The sequence below is a fragment of the Xenopus laevis genome, chromosome 1L, assembly GCF_017654675.1.
Source record: "Xenopus laevis strain J_2021 chromosome 1L, Xenopus_laevis_v10.1, whole genome shotgun sequence".
NCBI classification, from domain to species: Eukaryota; Metazoa; Chordata; class Amphibia; order Anura; family Pipidae; genus Xenopus; species Xenopus laevis.
The window spans coordinates 91,126,423-91,146,308 of NC_054371.1; the positions used below are offsets into that span (position 1 = coordinate 91,126,423).

The following is a 19,886-nucleotide window of genomic DNA, read 5'->3' on the forward strand; positions in this document are numbered from 1 at the left end:
TGTGTATTTTTTTTAAAATCAAAAGTCAAATTGCACTATGTTTATGTGGTGTGTTATTTAGCCATCTTCACTTAAAAATACAGTAAAATATGTGGGCATAGTTCCATGCCTTCAGAAGCATGCTGTGAATTTTCTGAAGCACACAAATATACTACAAAATGTTTCATGAGGTAAAATAAAAAATATAGCAATTTCTATGATATCATAAAAATATTTCCTTTAACAAGCAGTGTTTTACATTGCAGAAATAACTTCTATGAGGAGTCTAAACCTCCAGGCAGAGTCTGTTCGAGGATTCAATATGGGTAGAGCCATCAGCACTTCCAGCTTGGCAAGCAGCACATTAAATAAGACTGCAGTGAGACCTATGTCCATTCAGCCTGATCTTTTAAAAAGACTTTCATGCTCTGACCTATCTGCCCTTCAAACCCACCTTTCCAATGGAACAAGAGACAGAAAGACTAAAAATCCATGGGAGGAAAGACCAAGGATCATAAGCAAATCATATCATGACCTTAGTCAAGTTGCTTACTCACCTCAGCAGATGATGCTTAATACCAGAATGGACAATCCCCCTTACAGCATTGAAGGGTTGTTGAGCCAAGCATCATTAAATCAAATGGCCATGTCTGATGCAGAATCAGTAACTGGAAATGGAAGGTTAAATAAGTAAGTTGTTACAACTACTACAGATATAGGTCTTTGTATATCTGTACTACAGTCAGGGGTCTTATGCTGGTCTTCATTATTTTTAAGCATACTGTCAAGTGATTATTGTTTTGCTTTAAGGCAAGTCTTTTTTATCTTCTGCAATCCAAAGGAAGTAGTTGGTAGCAAACAAATACATTTTATATATTCGGATGTTGCTTTTTTTCTCCATCTATTCTTTTTGTATACAGTTTTTCAGAATATCAATAGTACTGTTATAACAACACAATTATTTATAATTTAAATAGGATATGTACAGAAAACAAATGATGTGTGCTCATTTTATTCATAAGCTTAAATTGATATGAAGCACAGTGCCTCACTAGAAACCAGAGTTTGTCATATTTCTTTGCAATATGTGAGCATCTAACTGAAACCAACCCTTGTGATCTCATACTTGCCTTGTTTATCCCCAGAAGCTTCAGCAGCGTTCATAGGAGCCTTGATCTGCAGAAGCCAGAGTCTGATTCATCTTCTATGGATGACAGTGGTCATGCCTATGTTGTAGGTCAGCATCTGATCTTAATTTGTTTCCGATTCCTAGCATTAAAGCTTTAGTTATGCAACTCTTTAATTTTTAAATGCTGACCTCGACTATAAAAATAAAAAGAAAGTGTTTGATTAAAAGGTCACTTTAAAGGAACAGTTTGTTAAAAATGGATATTTTAAAACCTTCTCTAAATACTGTAGTCTGAATGGTGAAAAGATGACCATACATGGCAAAAGCCACTTGTTTGTCCGTGTTCTATGAAGGAGAGGGCATTGTATTGGTCCTATACACAGAGCAGTAGTTCAAAAGTAGCCAAGTTGTCAGTATCTGCCTGTTTATGCCTGCCTTTAATAAGAGAAGCAGAGTCATTCATAAAACATAACTGCTGCTTTGTGAGATTAAAGAAAAGCGGATTACCTACTTCATTACACTTCTTGGCAAGCACAAAAATCAATATAAAAATGTAAATATTTCACATTTACGCTGTTTTCAGTCACAAATCAAATTTCTTTTTAATAATAGCGATTCTTTATTTAAGTACAGCAACAGAATGAAAAATAATTCAAAACCAGAGCAAATCAGAAGAGGCTAGATTACCAGTCTGCAAGGCTCTGTGTAAAAGAGATTTTTCAAGGAGAAATAATGTATTAGTATAATCTTTCCTGTATGTATAAGTTGTAGTCATCATTGCTACCTGTAGTAAGAATATAATTTTGTGGTAATAATATGTTTTAGGTTTACTCCCTTCCTGTCATAAACGCGCTGTCTAGGCATGTTTAATTAGTGCCTAGACATATTTTATAACAGTGTTTACAGACCAAAAATAAAGCAAGTTCAATGAGTCTGCATGAAAGTCTCACTTGGTGTGTTATTAAGGGCATTGTAATCACTGCACCTTTTAGAGTCCTTTATGCAATGGAGAACAAGTAGGCAATACAGTGGCATTTTACCTGTATGTGCCTTGCATTGCATGTTCTTTGTATGTAACATGCATACTAATGTGAGCAATTACCAAACACCTATACATAAAGTGATGAACACACACAGCTAAAATTAGGTGTTTTTTTAACAAAAATGTGAAGTATTTTGCACTGAGCACTCCAGCAAGCAACAAAGGCGTCCATAAACACAAAGGCACTAATGAGCTACTGTATCTAAAAGGCTTATGATGTTAATGAGGCCAGTGCTATTTTAATAACCTGTTATATTCATAGTTAAAGTGTACCTGTGGGTTGGAATTCAAACCAATTCCGGCGATGGATTGCTTCTATGCTGATATTTGGCATGTTACTTATCTTTAATATACATTGAGGGAAGCATAAATTCGTTGTACTAGAAATATTAATTGCCAAAAACATCAACATAGAGCTAATGTAAATTACCCTCTCTAACTTCATGACATAAACAAAACATGTATTGGTTTGTCTATTCTATTAAAGAAACCAAATATCATTTGGCACCTCAATTACATTGTTTCTTCTGTCAGGCTTATGGCAATACAGAAATCTAATTATAATGGGATGCTAATGTTTTGATGACCTGTCCAAAGGGCCCATAATTACTGGGATAAAACCCCCAGTTCAAAAGGGTACACAAATCCAAAATCAAATAATTATCCCATAAATCTATATTAAGTTAAAATATGTCTATTACAAAATAATTTAAAAAGATAAGCATACAGACCACCTGGTATTCACATGGTATTCCGCCTATGAATTTTATATAATTATAGTTATTATCTATGCTGGATATAGGCAGACCAAGGAATAGAACCCTAACAATGTATTTGAATAAACCTACTCTGACAACTGAGCACGATGTGGCAACGTTTAACTGGTTTTAATAATATTATATGGGTGGGGCCATGTTGGGTTGTATAGATCTCTATGATCTGGTGTGTATCATTAATGCATTAATGCCTATGATTAAGTACCAGAGGGTATGAAACGGGTTAGGCGGAATACCATGTGGTCTGTATGCCATCTTTTAAATGATTTTGTAATAAAGACATTGTTTTAACTTAATATAGATTTACGGGATAATTATTTAATTTTGGACTTATGGCAATACAGGCCATTATGTCTCTGCAGCTTTTCCCAGGAAAAAATACAGAGGCTTGACAGAGAAAGTTCAATGAAAAATGTTGTGATTATCATACAATGAAATGAAAATATCACAACACATATGCCTGTATTTTGAGGCAATTATCACTTGTGTGCCATAAGCACAGCAATGGTCGTTGACTTTTCTTAGAGACAATTCTCAGCAGTTTGTCACTGAAAAAGTTAGAAGCTATCATGTGTGCCATTATCCTAAAGCACTTGTGCAATTTTCCATTGTTCTTTTTTTGTGTTCAACAAAACATGTTAAAACACCTGATGAAAACATTGTTTAGCCAATAAAATGTGTTTGTCAGATTTGATAAATATGTGTTCATGCATTTTACATTGTTTTTACTGGTTACATTTGTTTTGCTTTGCAGGTGTTAGTATGCACAGTGTAGCAAATACATCTTCACCTGTTGTCTTCAAAGGAAACAGTATGTATAATGAATTTATTGCCATAGCAGCTAAGTAGCAGACATCTAGTGCTTTTACTTGCATGGCAGATATGCATGGTCATACTAATAACAAAAGCAATATATGAATGTTTGGTAATGTTGCATAAAAATGCAAAACAAATCATGCAGATATGAGGAGGTTTAATAAACGGGTTTACATTCTTGTATACACTGCTCCAAATTTGTACATAGTAGTGTATTGTGTGTGGTTTTTATTGTTTACTAATTTTTCAACTAAATGTACATCAAATTAATGTTCAATAATAATGAACATGCGGACATTATCAATATACAGAGGAAGATATGAGGACAGGTGTTGTTAGGACGGTGACTCAAATTTGCCATACTCTGGCATTATAACTAATGCAAAATCTGCAGTTAACTCCATCACCTGTAAAGTTAACATTCATGACTAGAAATTCTGTAGGTTATATAAATGTTCTGGATGTTAATTGCTAACATTCCTGTGGCTTTGCTGGCCAACTGTTTCATTTTTAACTATTCTATTACCATTCAAAAACGTATATTGTCCCCTTACAGTTTATGTCCTGAGTTAAATAATACATTCTTTTTTTCAGAATTGAAAATTTTGATATTAATACAGCCATCAGTTTATACAAAATAAATAATGCTAAACAGGAGTTAACAGGGCAATACCAACACCATAGAGGCAAAAGCTGGCATCATAATATGAAGTACTAGACAACTGGTTTTTAGGTTGCTGTTCTGACCATTAAAAATTATATTAATGAATCTTTTAAATAGTATTGTTATCTCACTTAGTGAGCTTCTTCTTTAAAATAATGACAAAGGCAAAGCAAGAATACTAGTTGTAACCTCCACCTACTAAAACACACATGACCCAAACATCAGTTCACAAATTGCGTGTATAAACAATTATTTATATACTGATTATGACCAGTGGAGTTAATAAGTAAAAGTATACCCATTTTACACCTATTGCTCAACAAATGCAAATATTGGCTTGCAAAAAGAAAAAAATTGTAAGACAGAATAATGCCATGGTATGCACATGCTGAGAAGAGTCTGTGGTTTCAAGGTTCTGTGGTAGGCTTTATTGTAGTTAGAGAAATTGCTTAAAGGGGCAGTGTATGCTGTACATGCTTGTGCTGAAGATACCTAGGAAATGTGTATGTTTTTGTTATTTCTTGCGAATAGCCTCTGCATTGAATGTCACATTCTACTTCTTGTTCCTATTAGCATGATTAAAACAAGAAACCAGTTCATTGAGAAGTACCCTGTATTAACCCCCCCCCCAACCCCTGCAGCAGCTTTTGCAAAAAGTATGTTCAGGGCAAGACCTACTTAGTGAACTAATGTTAAAGGAATTGTTCAGTGTAAAAATTAAAACTAGGTAAATAGATAGGCTGTGCAAAATAAAAAAATGTTTCTAATATAGTTAGTTAACCAAAAATTCAATTTATAAAGGCTGTAGTGACTGTATGTAACATAATAGCCAGAACACTACTTCCTGCTTTTCAGCTCTCTGGGTTTCCACTGAATGGTTACCAGGCAGTAACCAATCAAAGACTTGAGGGGGGCACATGTGTCATAACTGTTTGCTTTTGAATCTGAGCTGCATGCAAAGAATCAATTGCAAACTCACTGAACAATTATGTCCGATGTGCCCCCCCCCTTAAAGTCACCGACTAACTCATAGTTAGACAGCTGAAAAGCAGGATGTTGTGTTTGTTAGACATCCAGTCACTCCAGCCTTTATAGATTACATTTGTGGCTAACTAACTATATTAGAAATATTTTTTATTTTGCACAACCTATCTATTTACCAGTTTTTATTTTTACACTGAACTGTTCCTTTAAAAAAGGAGGTAAATTGCATTTGTATATAATAGACAGCAATTAGATTTAATGGTCAGCAATTTGTTTTGAATACTCTACAAGGTAGAAGACCTTATTGGTGGCAATTGTGCAATATTTTTTTTTTATACCTGTACTATTTTATTTCTACTACTAATGAGTGTGCATTTTTACTTTCCTTAGAGAACCCAAATAACTGTGTAACTCCTACGTCTACATCTGATAGAGAGATTACCCTGGTGAAGCTTAAGAAAGATCCCAAGTACGATTTTGGTACGTCTTATCAGATCCATTATGTCCTGTGGTGCAACCATGGTTACCAAAAGCTATATTGCATAAAAAATGTTTTTTGGTTAAACCAATTTTTTGTCACAACTAATAATTAAAATAAAATAAAAATTCAAGAAAAAAAAAGTCACAGAGATAAAACTCATAAATTAAAAATGACGAGTTTATTATTGCCATTTATTTACTTCTTGCCTCTTTTTGACAAAAACTATGGCTGTAATAATTATCTACTTGTGTTCTTTGCCTTGCAAGAGTAAAATACATTTAGGCTACTTCCACTTCTTTGCCTTGCTTGTATGTCTACACTGACATACACTGTTTTGGCCTGCATGCAGTGGATTTCAGTGGGAAAAGGCATACACTAGCATTTTCCCACCTAAATCAGCTGCACGTCTGTCTGTCTGTATCTAGACCAATGCAGTGCCTTTCAGTGCAGACAGAGCAGTGGGCAGAGGCCAGCAGATTTGCTATTTGTCAGCCTATGTTTATACAATAGATTAGAAACAGCCCTGTGTGGCAGTAGCCTTAGGTGACCAATTTAATTCCATAATTAAAAACACTGGAAAAAATATGATTCTTCTCAGGAGAAAAGGTTTAGTTAAAAAGCAGCATTTTTTTATGTTCTCCAGTAGGATGGGTATGGTTGAAGATCTTTTACAGGTAGTATCAAGAAGTCAAGATATAGCTTTATTTTAAAAATGCCTTAATATTGAGAGATGTGCAAGAGCACTGTCATCAATAGTAATAGTGATTCGCAGCCACGCAAAGGAAAGAGGAAGACTGAAGAGGATTGATACATATACAATCACCTGGGGTGCCTAACATTTGGCACCCCCAAGTGTACGAAGCCTTTCCTTCTCATTTAAGAAAAAAATTGAATGGCTAATATTCAATCGAATGGTTCTGACCTGAAAGTTCAAATAGTTTTCAATTTGTACAAATCAAATTTTTCTCTTGAAAAAAACCTTGAATGTCAGGAAGGCTATTAACATCTCCAAATGGCTCAATGGACCTCTGCCATTTACTTGTACATGAAAATGGCAGGTTTTAGGTGGCAATTATTCGAATTAGAACAGTTTCCTTGGTTGATCTGTGATAAATCTCACATTCAAATTTACATTCGAATAGGGGGATTAAAATTAGAAAATTCTAATTTACTATTCAACCCTTAATAAATCTGCCCCTAAAAGTCATCTTAATGGTGAACCACCCCTTTAACTCTGTGCATGAGACTGTTAGGTTACTGATACTACTCTGGAGCTATACCTTCATTGACCAGACCTGGCAAAAGTCTTAACCTATATGTATATTAATGCAGTTGATCTCAACTGAATAAAGTTTCGACAGCAATGGTGTGAGGATATACCAGAATTGGAGGAGGAAATGTGTAAAGATGCCCTAGCTTAGTACCTCCGTTTCCTATTTCCACTAGAAATAGACACATACTGTCGACATTTCTCAGTAAAGCATGTCTCACCCTACAAAGACTAGCCAGTTAATATATTTTTAGGTAGTGGCTGTGAATCAGTGAGATGTTCCTGTTGGTAGCCATATGTGCTCAACTAATAATCAGTTGAGTCTTTTACAAATACATTCAAGGTAGATTAAGCTTTTTTTATTTTTATAAAGTCATTTGTACATTTGCAAATTATAGAAATATGCTGTTTTACTACTTTTTCCAGGATTTCAGATTGTGGGTGGTGATACATGTGGAAAGGTAGAACTTGGAATATTTATCAGTTCAATTACACCAGGAGGACCAGCAGATCTTGATGGTCGCTTGAAACCAGGTACAACTGTGTATGATAGCACGTGCCTTTAATATTTCTGAACATTGAAAATAGTGGTGACCAAATAGTTCTCCTAGTTTTCATACAGAATCTTTGATCTTATTGGTATTGATGCAAAGTTCACTTGTCTTGCAGAAACATAAGATAAATAAATGCCTTGAATTCATTTTTTTGGAAACATGTTACCTATGTTAAAGGGGACCTGTCACCCAAAAAAAATATTCAAAATCATATTTTATCACATTAGTCAAGCAAAATGAACTTTAATTACACAATATAAATTATTGGAATCTTGTTTCCTTCAATAATTATTGTAAGCAGATAGGAGCCATTTTGTGGACGCTGTTAATAACACAAGCCTTGCATCATCTCAGAATCTTGTTTGTGCACCAGAATGGGGGACCTGATATCCATTCCCATGCCCTGGCTACACAATTAAACGGTGAAGAGAACAGGGTAATGTGTGGAGTGCAGTGATATCTAGGAAGTGCTGAATGGAAAGTGAAAGTAATTGTCTGCCCCACCTCTATGCATAATGCAAAGAGGAGGGTCAGACAATATTTGATTGACAGTTGAGATTTTTAAGTTAGGTTACTAAGAGCTATGAATGCTTTAATAAAAAATAGAAATTGGATTTAATTTGGTTTAATTTGAAAATTACTTTTATTATACAGATTTTTGTGTCTGGGTAACAGGTCCACTTTAAAGAGAGATAATAAGCTTTTTCCCTCCCTTCCACTATTTTATGCCAATGTCATAGGTTTACATATAAGTAAAATGTCGATATACTGGGGTTTACTTGGGAAGGCTAATTTGACTAACTATATTATCCTTCTTTCACAATTGCCATGAAGAACCAAAGAGGTTGGATCAGTTCTATTTCATTTGCACTTCAATGTCCCTCCTCATCCCCTAAGGGACAGGCCAAATTTGCTTGCACAGGGTACCTAAATACTTATAATGTTAATGTACTTTATATAATGTTTACATTATATATTTTTCAGAGAACTGTTTCAATCTTTTTCATTTTGTGCAGGGGACCGCCTAATATCCATAAACAGTGTTAGCCTAGAAGGTGTCAGCCACCAGTCTGCGTTAGATATTCTTCAAGGCTGCCCAGAAGATGTCTCCATTCTTGTGTCTCAACCAAAAGAAAAATTTCTTAAAGGTAAACATTTGGATGCTGTGAATTCCCCTGCTTTGATTATTCGTACATACATTTATGTTATCCTTATAAATGTTCACTGAATCTCTGTTGTCATTGTACCTGCACTGTTATATGGATCTGTGTTCTAGAACAATTCTATTCAAATATGTAATGTATTTATTAATTTTATATCTTTTGCTCTGTAGATAATCAATCCACTCATTCGAGCAGTCATTCACAACGTGTATTTCCTCTTCAAGACATTGAGGCAGATTCCTCCTCAGAGGAACAAAGCAAGTTACGTGGGCACCAGAGACTAATATCTGGCAGCTCATTTGGGATGTCAGTAGGCAAATGTGAAGGAAGTTTAAGTTCCCAGGACTCACGGACAGAAAGTGCAAGCTTATCAAATAGCCAAATGAAAAGCCCAAATAACTCTGCTAAAGAGCACCCTGCAAAGCAATCCGCACGTACTGCCAAGTACCCCTCACTGGACAGTACTAAGGCTGGAGACAGAAAGAGAACACAAGGGGATGGCGGAAAAGGAAAAAGGTCAGGTTTGACGGAATCAGTAGACTCTGATAGAGGAGACTCTGACATGGATGAAGAAACCTATTCAAGTAGCCAGGAGCAAAGGACAACCAAGAAGGTTCAGTTTATTTTTCAGATATAAAATATTACATGTAATAACATGTAAGAATCATTTGTCACGTCAGTGCACATTTCACTTGCGTCAAAGGGCACCTCTAGGGCAAAAATATTGTCCCCAACAAATAGAGCCTGCACTCCAGTTGGAGGTAACAGTAATTTATCTTTCTAAAAAATTGCCCCCCTGCCAGCGTTAGGCCATCCGCACCATACAAACAGCCATGTTGGGGCACACGCATGCTCATAATGAGCGAATGCCGCTCATTATTTGCATGCACGTGACAACAGAAGCGCAGTATGCATATGCTCTATCTATGACATGGCCGCTCACAACGCAAACTCCCTCCCGTTGCTAGTGTCCTAGTGCTGGCGGGGAGCAATTAAAAAAACAAATGTTACCCACCAACCATAGTGCAGGCTCTATAAGCCTGTACCTTTGGTTGGGGATAATATTTTTGCCCAACAGGTGCCCTTTAAACAGAAACTGGCATAAATAATGCAACTGAAAATACTTTCTCAGTGCAATGAAATAGTGGTACTAGCAAAATGATGTACGGTACATTTCCACTGTAGTCCCTTGTCTTATCCATAAAATACAATTGGTCAGTGTGGTTTATTGTGTTATGTAAAAAAAGATAAAGTTATTATAATTAGATACAGACAGTCCCCAGGTTAATACAATATAGGGTCTGTAGGTTTGTTCTTAAGTTGAATTTGTATGTTGTAAGTTGGAACAGGTACACTTACCTATCGAATACAACTTAGACAGATGTTTGTCTTAACAAAGTATTTATTTTTACCTCTCTGTGCATATCTATTTTTACCTTTCTGTGCTCTGCAGTAGACAAAACATGCCAGAGGGGGATGTGGTAGGTGGTTTATTAAACCTAAATCCTAAAGGTCAAGCTAGCACAGAGCATTACTCTAATAGCCTCCGTTTGTAAGTGTAAGTTGTATGTAAGTCAGATGTTTGTAACCCGTGGACCTGTTATCTTTCATTTAGTTTCTTACTTTGTATGTAAAATGTAAGGATGTTGCATTTTGCAGAGGTAGACTATCCTTTCTCTGCCAATTTCACATTCATATAGTATATATGACTGAAAGCTACTATGTTTTGACATTCTGTATAGCTAGTCTTAAGAAGAACAGCACCTTTTTTGCTCATTAAGGCCTATGGCACACTGACATAAACTGACATCTACAAAATTCCATCACTTTTGTGACATAATTTTGTGAAAGTGCCTGAATAAGCGGTGTAGCTATTATTTGGTTATATGGCCCCGGACTGGCAATCTGTGGGTTCTGGAAATGCCAGAGGGGCTGCTGTATTTTTCCATAGAAAGTTACCATATAGTGGGCTGGTAGGAGGCTGTGTGGGCTAGTAGGGGGCTGTTTGGGCCTCTGTGTACTTGGAATGGCAGGGCCTATTTTGACTCCCAGTCCAGCCTGTCACTTATCTGAATTACAGGCTTCATTTAACTGAGTTAGGACAAACTGCCATCTCAGACCTTTCTGCTGTCTACCAGCTACGCCCCCTCTAAAGTGGTTTACAACCCCACCTTCCTTGGGGATATATTGCTGATCATGATAAATACAATTCATATTAAACTGCCTGTTATAGGAGACATATTGTGTCAAAAACAAGAATGTCAATGCATTATACATTTTTAAATATAGAATTAATTTGCTTAAAAAATTCTTTGGCTGATTTATTGTGATTTGGAATCCCCCTCCTACTGTGCTTTTGGCAAGGGCAGTTAGAACATGCACAACTCTCATTTCAAAAATGGACAGGGACAGTATCAGATCTACAGGGAGCTCCAACAAAGGGGCCATTTTTAAAGATAATTATCATTTTTAGCCCAGAATGAAAGATGACACAAATATTATTCAATATTGCCTACATGATTGAGGGGGTTTCACTTATGCTATATGTTTTCTTTAAGTGTAGTAAAATACATTTTTCTTTTTAACAGAATGTTGTACTTGCTACTGACTAGCTAAAACTAGTGTAATTTTCAAGCAAATTGATGCTTGTTGTGTCACCTATGCCAGATAGCTCATTGCATTATGTAGCAAAGTATATGAGTTTGAAACATGACTCACATCCGTATAATGGAGAGGAGTAGAGTAGATCTTTCTCCTCCCATTCTTTATTTGTGTTTTTTGTGTGTGTGGTTTGTCAAACCTTTATAAAAGGTTATAAAGTTCATTTTTCAACTACAGGTATTTGTTTTTTGTGAAGTTTATAATGATTGTAAATCTGGGGTTGTTATGTAATCCATAAATATTAATTTTATAATATTTTATTTTTGTAACAATGGACGTAGATAACTACTCTCCCAGTCTTACTCTTTGCTCAAACTGAGCACAGACCATAAATGTTTTCAGCAGTTAAGCTTCACTCCTGAAATGGCTGAAAGCCTCTTTCCATGCTAAATATCAAATTTTGTAATTTGTTAAAGCCTTATATACCTACTATTGTTCATTGCTCTGTGTTGGTCAGCTTGGTACACTTCAGCATAAACCCTTGTAGCTATAACAGAGCTTCTTTTGTGTCTTCTGCAAAGGAATCCACTTTTGAGAGGGCAGCACAGAAAGTGAATTGCACGAAGCTTTCTCCGACACCCTTGAAGCCCGGAGATGCATTCTTTGTAGTTCTGGAAAAGAACGATGACAGCTTGGGGATAAGTGTCACGGTACTGTTTGACAAGGTTTTTAGATGTTTTCTCCTTTGTTTTTTTTCTCCTTAATGCATTTGATTGCTTGACTTACCATTGTGCCATTGTACAGGTATGGGACGTGTTATCCAGAATGCTCGGGAGCCTGAGGCCTTCCTGATGACGAATCTTTCCATAATTTAGATCATACCTTAAGTCTACTAGAAAATCCTGAAAACATGAAATAAACCCAATAGGCTGATTTTGCTTCCAATGAGGATATATCTTAAGTTGGAGCAAGTACTGTTTTATTTTTACAGAGAAAAAGGAAATAATTTTTTTCAAAATTTGAAAATCTATGGGAGACAGCCATTCCGTATTTCAGAGCTTAGGATAGTGAGCAGAGGATAACAGATCCAATACCTGTACTATTTTTTCTGTGCCAGAAAGAAATAACTGAGCAAATATTGGCTAAGTATGTACTTATGGAAGCAGTAATGGTAGCAGGCAGATTTTGGGTACAGAACCCTGAAATGCAAGTTTAAATCATCCTGTCACTGCTAGTGTCAAGCACATTTCCTTTATTTAAATAGGCTGCATAGCCATGTTTGTGTGCATCTCCACCCTTATGCCCTTGGCCTTACTTAACACAGAAAATAAAAACAAGCATTTTCACCAAAGGAATCTTATTCTAAGCAACTATACTGTAAATAGGAAATACATTTTATTGGCTTTAAAGTTATTTATAATTGTTATTGAAATAAGTAATTGTCATTACTGCACTGCTGGTTCTGACTCTGACTTGAACTTGAAACAATGTTGCAGAAACCAGGTCTTGGCTCCATCTAAAAGTATCCCAATAGATATGCCTTACATAATTCTTGCCTGGTCTGATAAATAGCTGGCTTCTGAATCAGAAACACCAGTTCAGAGAATAGAAAGGGACAGACAACTCTACACACGCAAATTAGTCTGATGCACACAGATCTGCAAGAAATTGGCGCCAAAGTCCACCTGACACAAATCTCAGTGAATATGAATAAATAAAGTGGTAAAGTCACTTAGCCAGTTTTATTTCACATTTACCAGATCTTAAATACATTTCAGTAGGGAATGGAGTGAGGTAGTTAATAAACTGGCAAAAATGTCCTTCTGTCCTTTAGCTTATAAAGAATGTTTTAATTTAAGCTTGTGTTTCCATGCAACTTGAATTTAAGTGTTTACTAAATAATCTTTAGATCATTTCCTTATGTTCTTTCCTCTGTTGCCTTTCCTACTGGACTTAAAATTTCATTATTGGTTGTTGTATTTATATTTCACCTATACAGTATTTAGCCTTTAAGCTACCTTAATGCTCCCAAAACTTAGTTTTTTTTGTATAATTAAAATTATGAGTGCTTGAAACAATAGCAGGTACTTGTCATTTATAATAATAATAATAATATAGCAGTGAATGCTTATATCTGTTAGGGTGGTGTAAACACAAGCGTGAAACATGGTGGAATATACGTAAAAGCTGTTATCCCAAAAGGAGCTGCTGAAGCTGATGGGAGAATCCAGAAAGGTATGTTTAAATTAAACTTTAATCATGTACATATGGATTCTTAGACTGCTGTGGCTCTTCGGCTCAGCTATTGCTTTTCATATGGATTTGTACTTTTTCAGTCTAAGTGAGAGGGCCACATAATGAACAGCCTGTGGGGAAGGGTTTCAAGCTACATTATTTGATGACAGACTAACATCATGTTACTGAATACAATAATCTTGTGAAGTCCCCATGATGTTCAAACAGGATACTTGTGGAATATCCTCCATAGGAAAAGACACCAACACATTCTGCACCATTATTTTAAAATTAGTTTGAGAGGTCAGCTTAGATGCAGACCTAATTTTCCCATTCACCACAATTTCTAGGCATTAGCATTAGATTGGACATGGATAGTATCGACATAAAAGATTATTCATTAGACATATTTAGTGATTACTTACATGGATTAGGAAAAAATTGGTGTGATTAAAAAAAAATCAGTGCAATTTTTGTTGCCTCTATTTACAATTATATGTTGCCCATATAAGGTAAAATTATTGTCAGTCTGCAGTTGTTCACTCTTTTATTTTAACTATGTTGTGGGAAATGCACAGCATAGTTACTGGTAAAGACGAATCAGAATTTCAATACTACAACAACGTGTCACCTTGATATACTGTATAGCAGGAAACACAGTGGAGCAATGGTGAGCATTACTGCCGTGCAGTGCTGAGGTCCAAGCAGTGGCATAACTGTGTGGTCTACAACAAAAAAAGTTCCTGGTCCTCTCACTCCACCCCCACTGCACATGACATTGCAAATGAAAATTGTGTGGGCAAAATCGTGGGACACATTCACAATTCACAAAATTGTGGCTCATCTGTGACCCCTTCATTACAAGATCCTTGTAGTTCAAGGCTCCGTTTTCTCTTTCTTCTACAGTTAAGCCACTGACTTGGTCTTGGGTTCAATACCAGACTGGGCTTGAGGACACTTTCTGCAAGGAGTTTGCATACTTTTTTGTGTACTCTAGTTGTTTTCCCACACTCCAAAAACATACAGGCAGGTCAGCAAAACGTGTGTGAATATGGTTTGATGTGTAAAAAGAGTGAAATTCCAGATAGTTCAAACAAGCAAACTAGAGGTAGCTGGTTTATTTAACATTCATCTCTATTGATATCATATTCATAAGGCAGCAACAGTGCCTGGCATTTTCCCAGTATATTATTTGATTATAATGTTTGTGTTAAATAGTTGTCAGAACAACATGCATTTATGATCATAACCTTTACCTCCTTATCAAAGGGGACCGTGTGCTTTCTGTCAATGGGACCAGTTTGGAAGGAGCTACACATAAACAAGCTGTGGAAATGCTACGGAATACTGGACAGGTCAGTATTAATATCTGACTGAGGCTGGAGTAATTAAATAAATACTCTTAAAAGATCACAGTGCAGAATTTACACGATATTAAGTTTCCCATTACATTGTATAATTATTGGTATATGTATGATTAAAACAAATATGCAGATCACACAAATTGTCTAAATGGTCCAAATGATCACTCAATTTGGTACATGTCCACCGGTTAATATGGAACCACTTGGGTCCCATCTGTCTAGTGATCCAACTAATATGTAAACTCAACAAGATTGTGAATTCTTACCGGAAGGCCTGTATTTAAAAATGTGAAAAATGCCAAACCAGTTGAGGCAAATCCAGTTTGCCATGTCTAAATCTCTGTAATAGCACTTTCTGGAATGTGAATATTATGTAACACATACTGTATATACAGTATGTGTGCATGTACAGTAAGTGTGTCGGTATGCAAAGTTTATTGTTTCATTTTATCAAATACATAAACATACCATTGCAATAACATACTAGGTGCTAATGAATTTATACACTTTTTCAGGTGGTTACTCTGCAGCTAGAGAAAGGGCAGCTTCCTGTCACTAAAGTTCATGCACCAGTCACACCCCAGGGCACATTGCCAAGTCAACATGATCAGGTTGTCCTGCAAGGGATGGATAGGAAGAAAACCCTGGACTACAGCTTTGTAACTGACGGTAATGGCACAAATGTTAAGGGGTTATAAATGCTTAAGTGTAAGCATATATTACCTGGGATAATATTCCTCCAGGAAGAATTTCAGTTATTCCTGTATTGTTTGAGTCAGAAATGCAAGAACAATCTCTCTCAATCTCTTTGTTCCAATGTAAATTTATATGAAGATCATTCACTTATTCTGGAGTGAGCACTTGCATTTTTTTAACTGAGTTAATGCTGAAACACTGAGAAAATATGCTACACATAAATAATAAAGTCTTTAGGGCTATATAAAAGTTAGCATTGGATCTCTTGGTTACTTTAGTAGCATACAGCAGTGTTTTTGCATTCTAGACATTCTTAAGCATCATTTGGTTGATGCCTCCTAGCAATGTCACAGATATATGAAAACATTTAATCTTTCCTACTATAGTTGTTGGGATATACAGAACATTAAAATAATATTCAAGTAAACTGAACTTCTGGGTCAGTTTACCATATGTAGGACAAAAAATAGACATTTACTATAGGCATTTACTCTCTCCTCGAGACGCAGTACCATCAATAGCCAGAACCACAGTTTGGGAATTTATGCTGTACTGCAGCACTTTCCATATTCAGCAGCCTTTTTCCACAGAAGGAAAGAGCACTCGCTTCAGCCAAAACAGTTTACAGGCTATTAGAAGTGAATAGTATATCTATTATATACTAGTATATAGTAATATAGTATATCTGACTACTAGTTTTGGAAGGCAACACAGCCTGTGCCATAAAAAGTAACTAGGTTTTTAGTAAATAAAATAAAACCATAGCAATTCCAACAGTATATGGGCACATCAATATTGTAGTTGTATAATTATTCACATTTAGGGGGGTTATTTATTAAAACTCTTAGAATTAATCTCAGTTTTTTATGAAAACAAAGTTGACCAAGCTCCCTCACAATTTGAACTCATATATCAAAACATTTTCTCGAAAAAATCGGAGCAACAAAATCTAGCGTCAATTTGTATTGTATGATTGACGAATCGAAAACTCGACTTTTTTGGATTATTGAACAATAACCCAGACTTTATCAGATTATCCAGCGCAGATTTCAATGTCAAGAAACAACTTCAGGGACATTTGCCATTGACTTCTACATGACCTTGACAGGTTTCAGATGGAGTATTTTAGGATTCAGATTTTAAGCAGCTTTGGGGTAGGATAAATCTTTAAAAATTTGAGTTTTTATTTTTTTTTTAAGTTTTTATTTTTGCACAAAAAATTGAGATTTCCTCCTAAAAACCTTGAGAAGAAAAAAAATTGAACTTTAAAAAATGGGCCTCTTAGTGTATAATGCTGTGGAATATGATGTTGCTTTACAAATACACATCAATAATAATTGTGGAAGCAAATGGTTGACTTTTTGTGTGCTATTCATTGCAATGTTTATGAGTACACGAGTAGTATACAGAAAGGTGGCACCTTATTGAATAATCTTTTTTCTTTTTCCACATCCTTTCCTTTAGAGAATTTATTTGAAGTGAAATTAATAAAGAACAGTTCAGGCCTTGGCTTCAGTTTTTCTCGGGAAGAAAACAATTTTCCTGGGCAGGCTGGCTCAAGTATTGTGCGAGTAAAGAAGCTGTTCCCTGGGCAGCCAGCTTCCGAGAGTGGCAAAATAGACATAGGGGATGTAATTTTTAAGGTGAATGGAGTCGCTCTGAAAGGCCTATCTCAACAGGTGAGCTTTTGTTGTGCAGCCATTGTAGTTCTAGATGAAGTCTGCTAACAGCTTATGTAAAAGCAGCTGTCACATCACATTGAGCTTTTGGCACTGTCTTAGTGCATTGGCACATGGAGCAATTTCGTATGCTCGTAGCCAGCTAAAATGAAAATCACCTGGGGGAAGGCAGATGTGGTGCTTTGTTTTCCGAAGTCGCCCGAAGTGGCCTCATGAGGAAACTTCGGGCGAATTCGGAAAACGAAGTGCTGCGTGTGCCTTCCCCCAGGTGATTTTCATTTTAGCCGGAGGAGGACAGGGGGAAAGCAGTTTGGGGAGATTGTCGCCCCAAAGAACAGGAGATTTATTGCTGGGGCGACTAATCTCCTGAATCTGCTCATGTGGCCTGACCCTAACAGTGCTTCCTAAACAAACACACAGTTTGTATCAATGTGGGGTAACAGTACACAATACTTTTTTTGATGTGACTGCATTGAAAGACTTAACATGCATGCAGAACATGTATTCTTGCAATCAGGCGTTTTCAAATCTTGTGACTTGAGAAATCCTTAAGCAGCTAGTTAGCATGTGCCAGGCATTAATGGATAATCATTTCAGATATTTAACATTTACTCTGTTACTTACTTTTAGGAAGTTGTTTCTGTTCTGAGAGGAACTTCTTCAGAGGTCACCTTGTTGATGTGTCGACCTCCAGCTGGAGTATTACCAGAAATCAGTCCATCAATGCTGGTAGGAAACGTTGTAGAAATGTACACATTAATGTGATCTAACAGTGATGCAACGATATTTCCAAATCTTATTGTTAGTCATGCAAAATAAGTTGCACTTATGGAGAAAAGGTGCATAACCACAATTTGAACTGTCAAAAATAAATATAAATATATTTTTTTTTACGCAGAACATACAGTACATGCTTCCATAGACTGAATGGAATTCATGACAGTCTGTCTGTGACTCATAAGGACCATTTGTCAACCCCTTTAAGGGGTTGGGAAATGGTTCTTACTAGTCAGACATCATGATTTCTTTACAGTCTGAGAAATCATGTATATCTGTGTAAAAAATATATTTTTGGAAATTCGGATAATGCTTTTCTAAACCCTCACAACTGAATCAGCTCACTTTAAAATATTTTTTTCTTCCCTTTAATGTAATGGTGTTGCATTTTTATAACCAGTTTTATAACAACGTGTTCCCTGAAACACATTCAGGGGCATGCTTGCCAGGAGCATGGACAGTGGAGGCTTATATAGTGCACATACTCTTTGTGGCCAAAGTTTGTGACTGCCAATTGTATCGCCCAACTTTGCAGTCACAGAACAGGTCCAGGCCTTTTTAGGTGCAGGGATCAATTTGGTTAGTCTATGAGTTAGAAAAAGGGTGGGAGTTTATTCTCCTTAAATCAAAAAGGTAAAAAACAATGTTAATTGCTTTATATTATAATTGATGGATGTCACTCAGTATTTAGTGAGTAGTAATACATGGACATTCTAAAAACCTGGTATACATAGACCTTGGCTAATGATTATCACGGGAAGCAAAACAACCGTCAACCATTTTGTTGCAGAAGGTCATATTTAGGATGTTAGCCAAGTTTAAACAAATCACTATAATTTTTTTAATTTTGTCATCTGTATTTTTTTGTAGACCCCGTTAAAATCCCCACTCCCATCTAAGTCAAATGATGGTCAATGTAACACAAAGGGTACTGGTAACAGTTCCGATGAGGATGAAGAAGCAAATGAGAAAAGCATGAGACGGTTGAAAAACCCATCTAGAAGGGATAGCTACAGCGACAGCAGTGGCACAGGAGAAGAAGACATCATATCTGTAACAGATGAAATTGCTACATGGAACGCAACCATCTACCAAACTCCCAGTAGCGCTATTGCACCAAATCACAGCCAGTTCAACACACCAGGGATCCGGGAAGATACAATTCACACCAACTTCTACACCCCTCAAGAGTCCCCCTGCAAACCAGAATTGGAGGACAGGTAATAAAGAAATTATCTTTATCACTCACTATCTATTATATAGTTAAAAAAGTACCCCATTGTAAAATATATAGTGAATAAAGTACCCCCTCTTGTAAAATATAAGGATATTATAAGTCACAGAGGAGTTTCATGACCATATAAAAACAAGAGGCCGAAGGCGGAGTGTTTTTATACAGGTCATGGAACTCCGAGGTAACTTCTCATATTTTGCAAATGGGGGTACTTTATTTATTATAATACACAAGCTCCAGTGAGTCATGTGACAGAAATTACATCAGAACTCAGCGTTTATAACTGATGACATCAGAACTCAGCGTTTATAAGGATATAATTTACAGGATATTCATGGCTCTTGTGTATTATAAGGAAATTATTTAAAGTATGTTTTATTTTTGTATCATCCTGTTATTGGACTTATTATACTGTCATATCGAAAAAAATCTACAGTATATG

The 19,886-nt window shown here is 36.1% G+C and overlaps 1 protein-coding gene across 9 annotated transcripts in view; it reads left to right on the top strand.

Annotated features, from left to right (window-relative positions):
• ptpn13.L (protein tyrosine phosphatase non-receptor type 13 L homeolog) overlaps window positions 1-19,886 on the top strand; it is a 147,068-nt gene that overhangs the window by 94,055 nt on the left and 33,127 nt on the right. For 6 of the 9 annotated variants that reach the window (XM_018253163.2, XM_018253154.2, XM_018253198.2 and 3 more), the window contains 14 exons: window positions 246-669; window positions 1,125-1,216; window positions 3,681-3,737; window positions 5,781-5,870; window positions 7,568-7,675; window positions 8,712-8,843; window positions 9,029-9,471; window positions 12,041-12,184; window positions 13,601-13,694; window positions 14,964-15,049; window positions 15,574-15,727; window positions 17,219-17,433; window positions 18,064-18,162; window positions 19,081-19,430. In XM_018253163.2, coding sequence (XP_018108652.1) covers window positions 246-669; window positions 1,125-1,216; window positions 3,681-3,737; window positions 5,781-5,870; window positions 7,568-7,675; window positions 8,712-8,843; window positions 9,029-9,471; window positions 12,041-12,184; window positions 13,601-13,694; window positions 14,964-15,049; window positions 15,574-15,727; window positions 17,219-17,433; window positions 18,064-18,162; window positions 19,081-19,430 — 2,488 coding nt within the window. The remainder of the gene's footprint in view (window positions 1-245; window positions 670-1,124; window positions 1,217-3,680; window positions 3,738-5,780; window positions 5,871-7,567; window positions 7,676-8,711; window positions 8,844-9,028; window positions 9,472-12,040; window positions 12,185-13,600; window positions 13,695-14,963; window positions 15,050-15,573; window positions 15,728-17,218; window positions 17,434-18,063; window positions 18,163-19,080; window positions 19,431-19,886) is intronic. The other 3 variants (XM_018253191.2, XM_018253207.2, XM_018253180.2) reach the window with 2 other exon arrangements.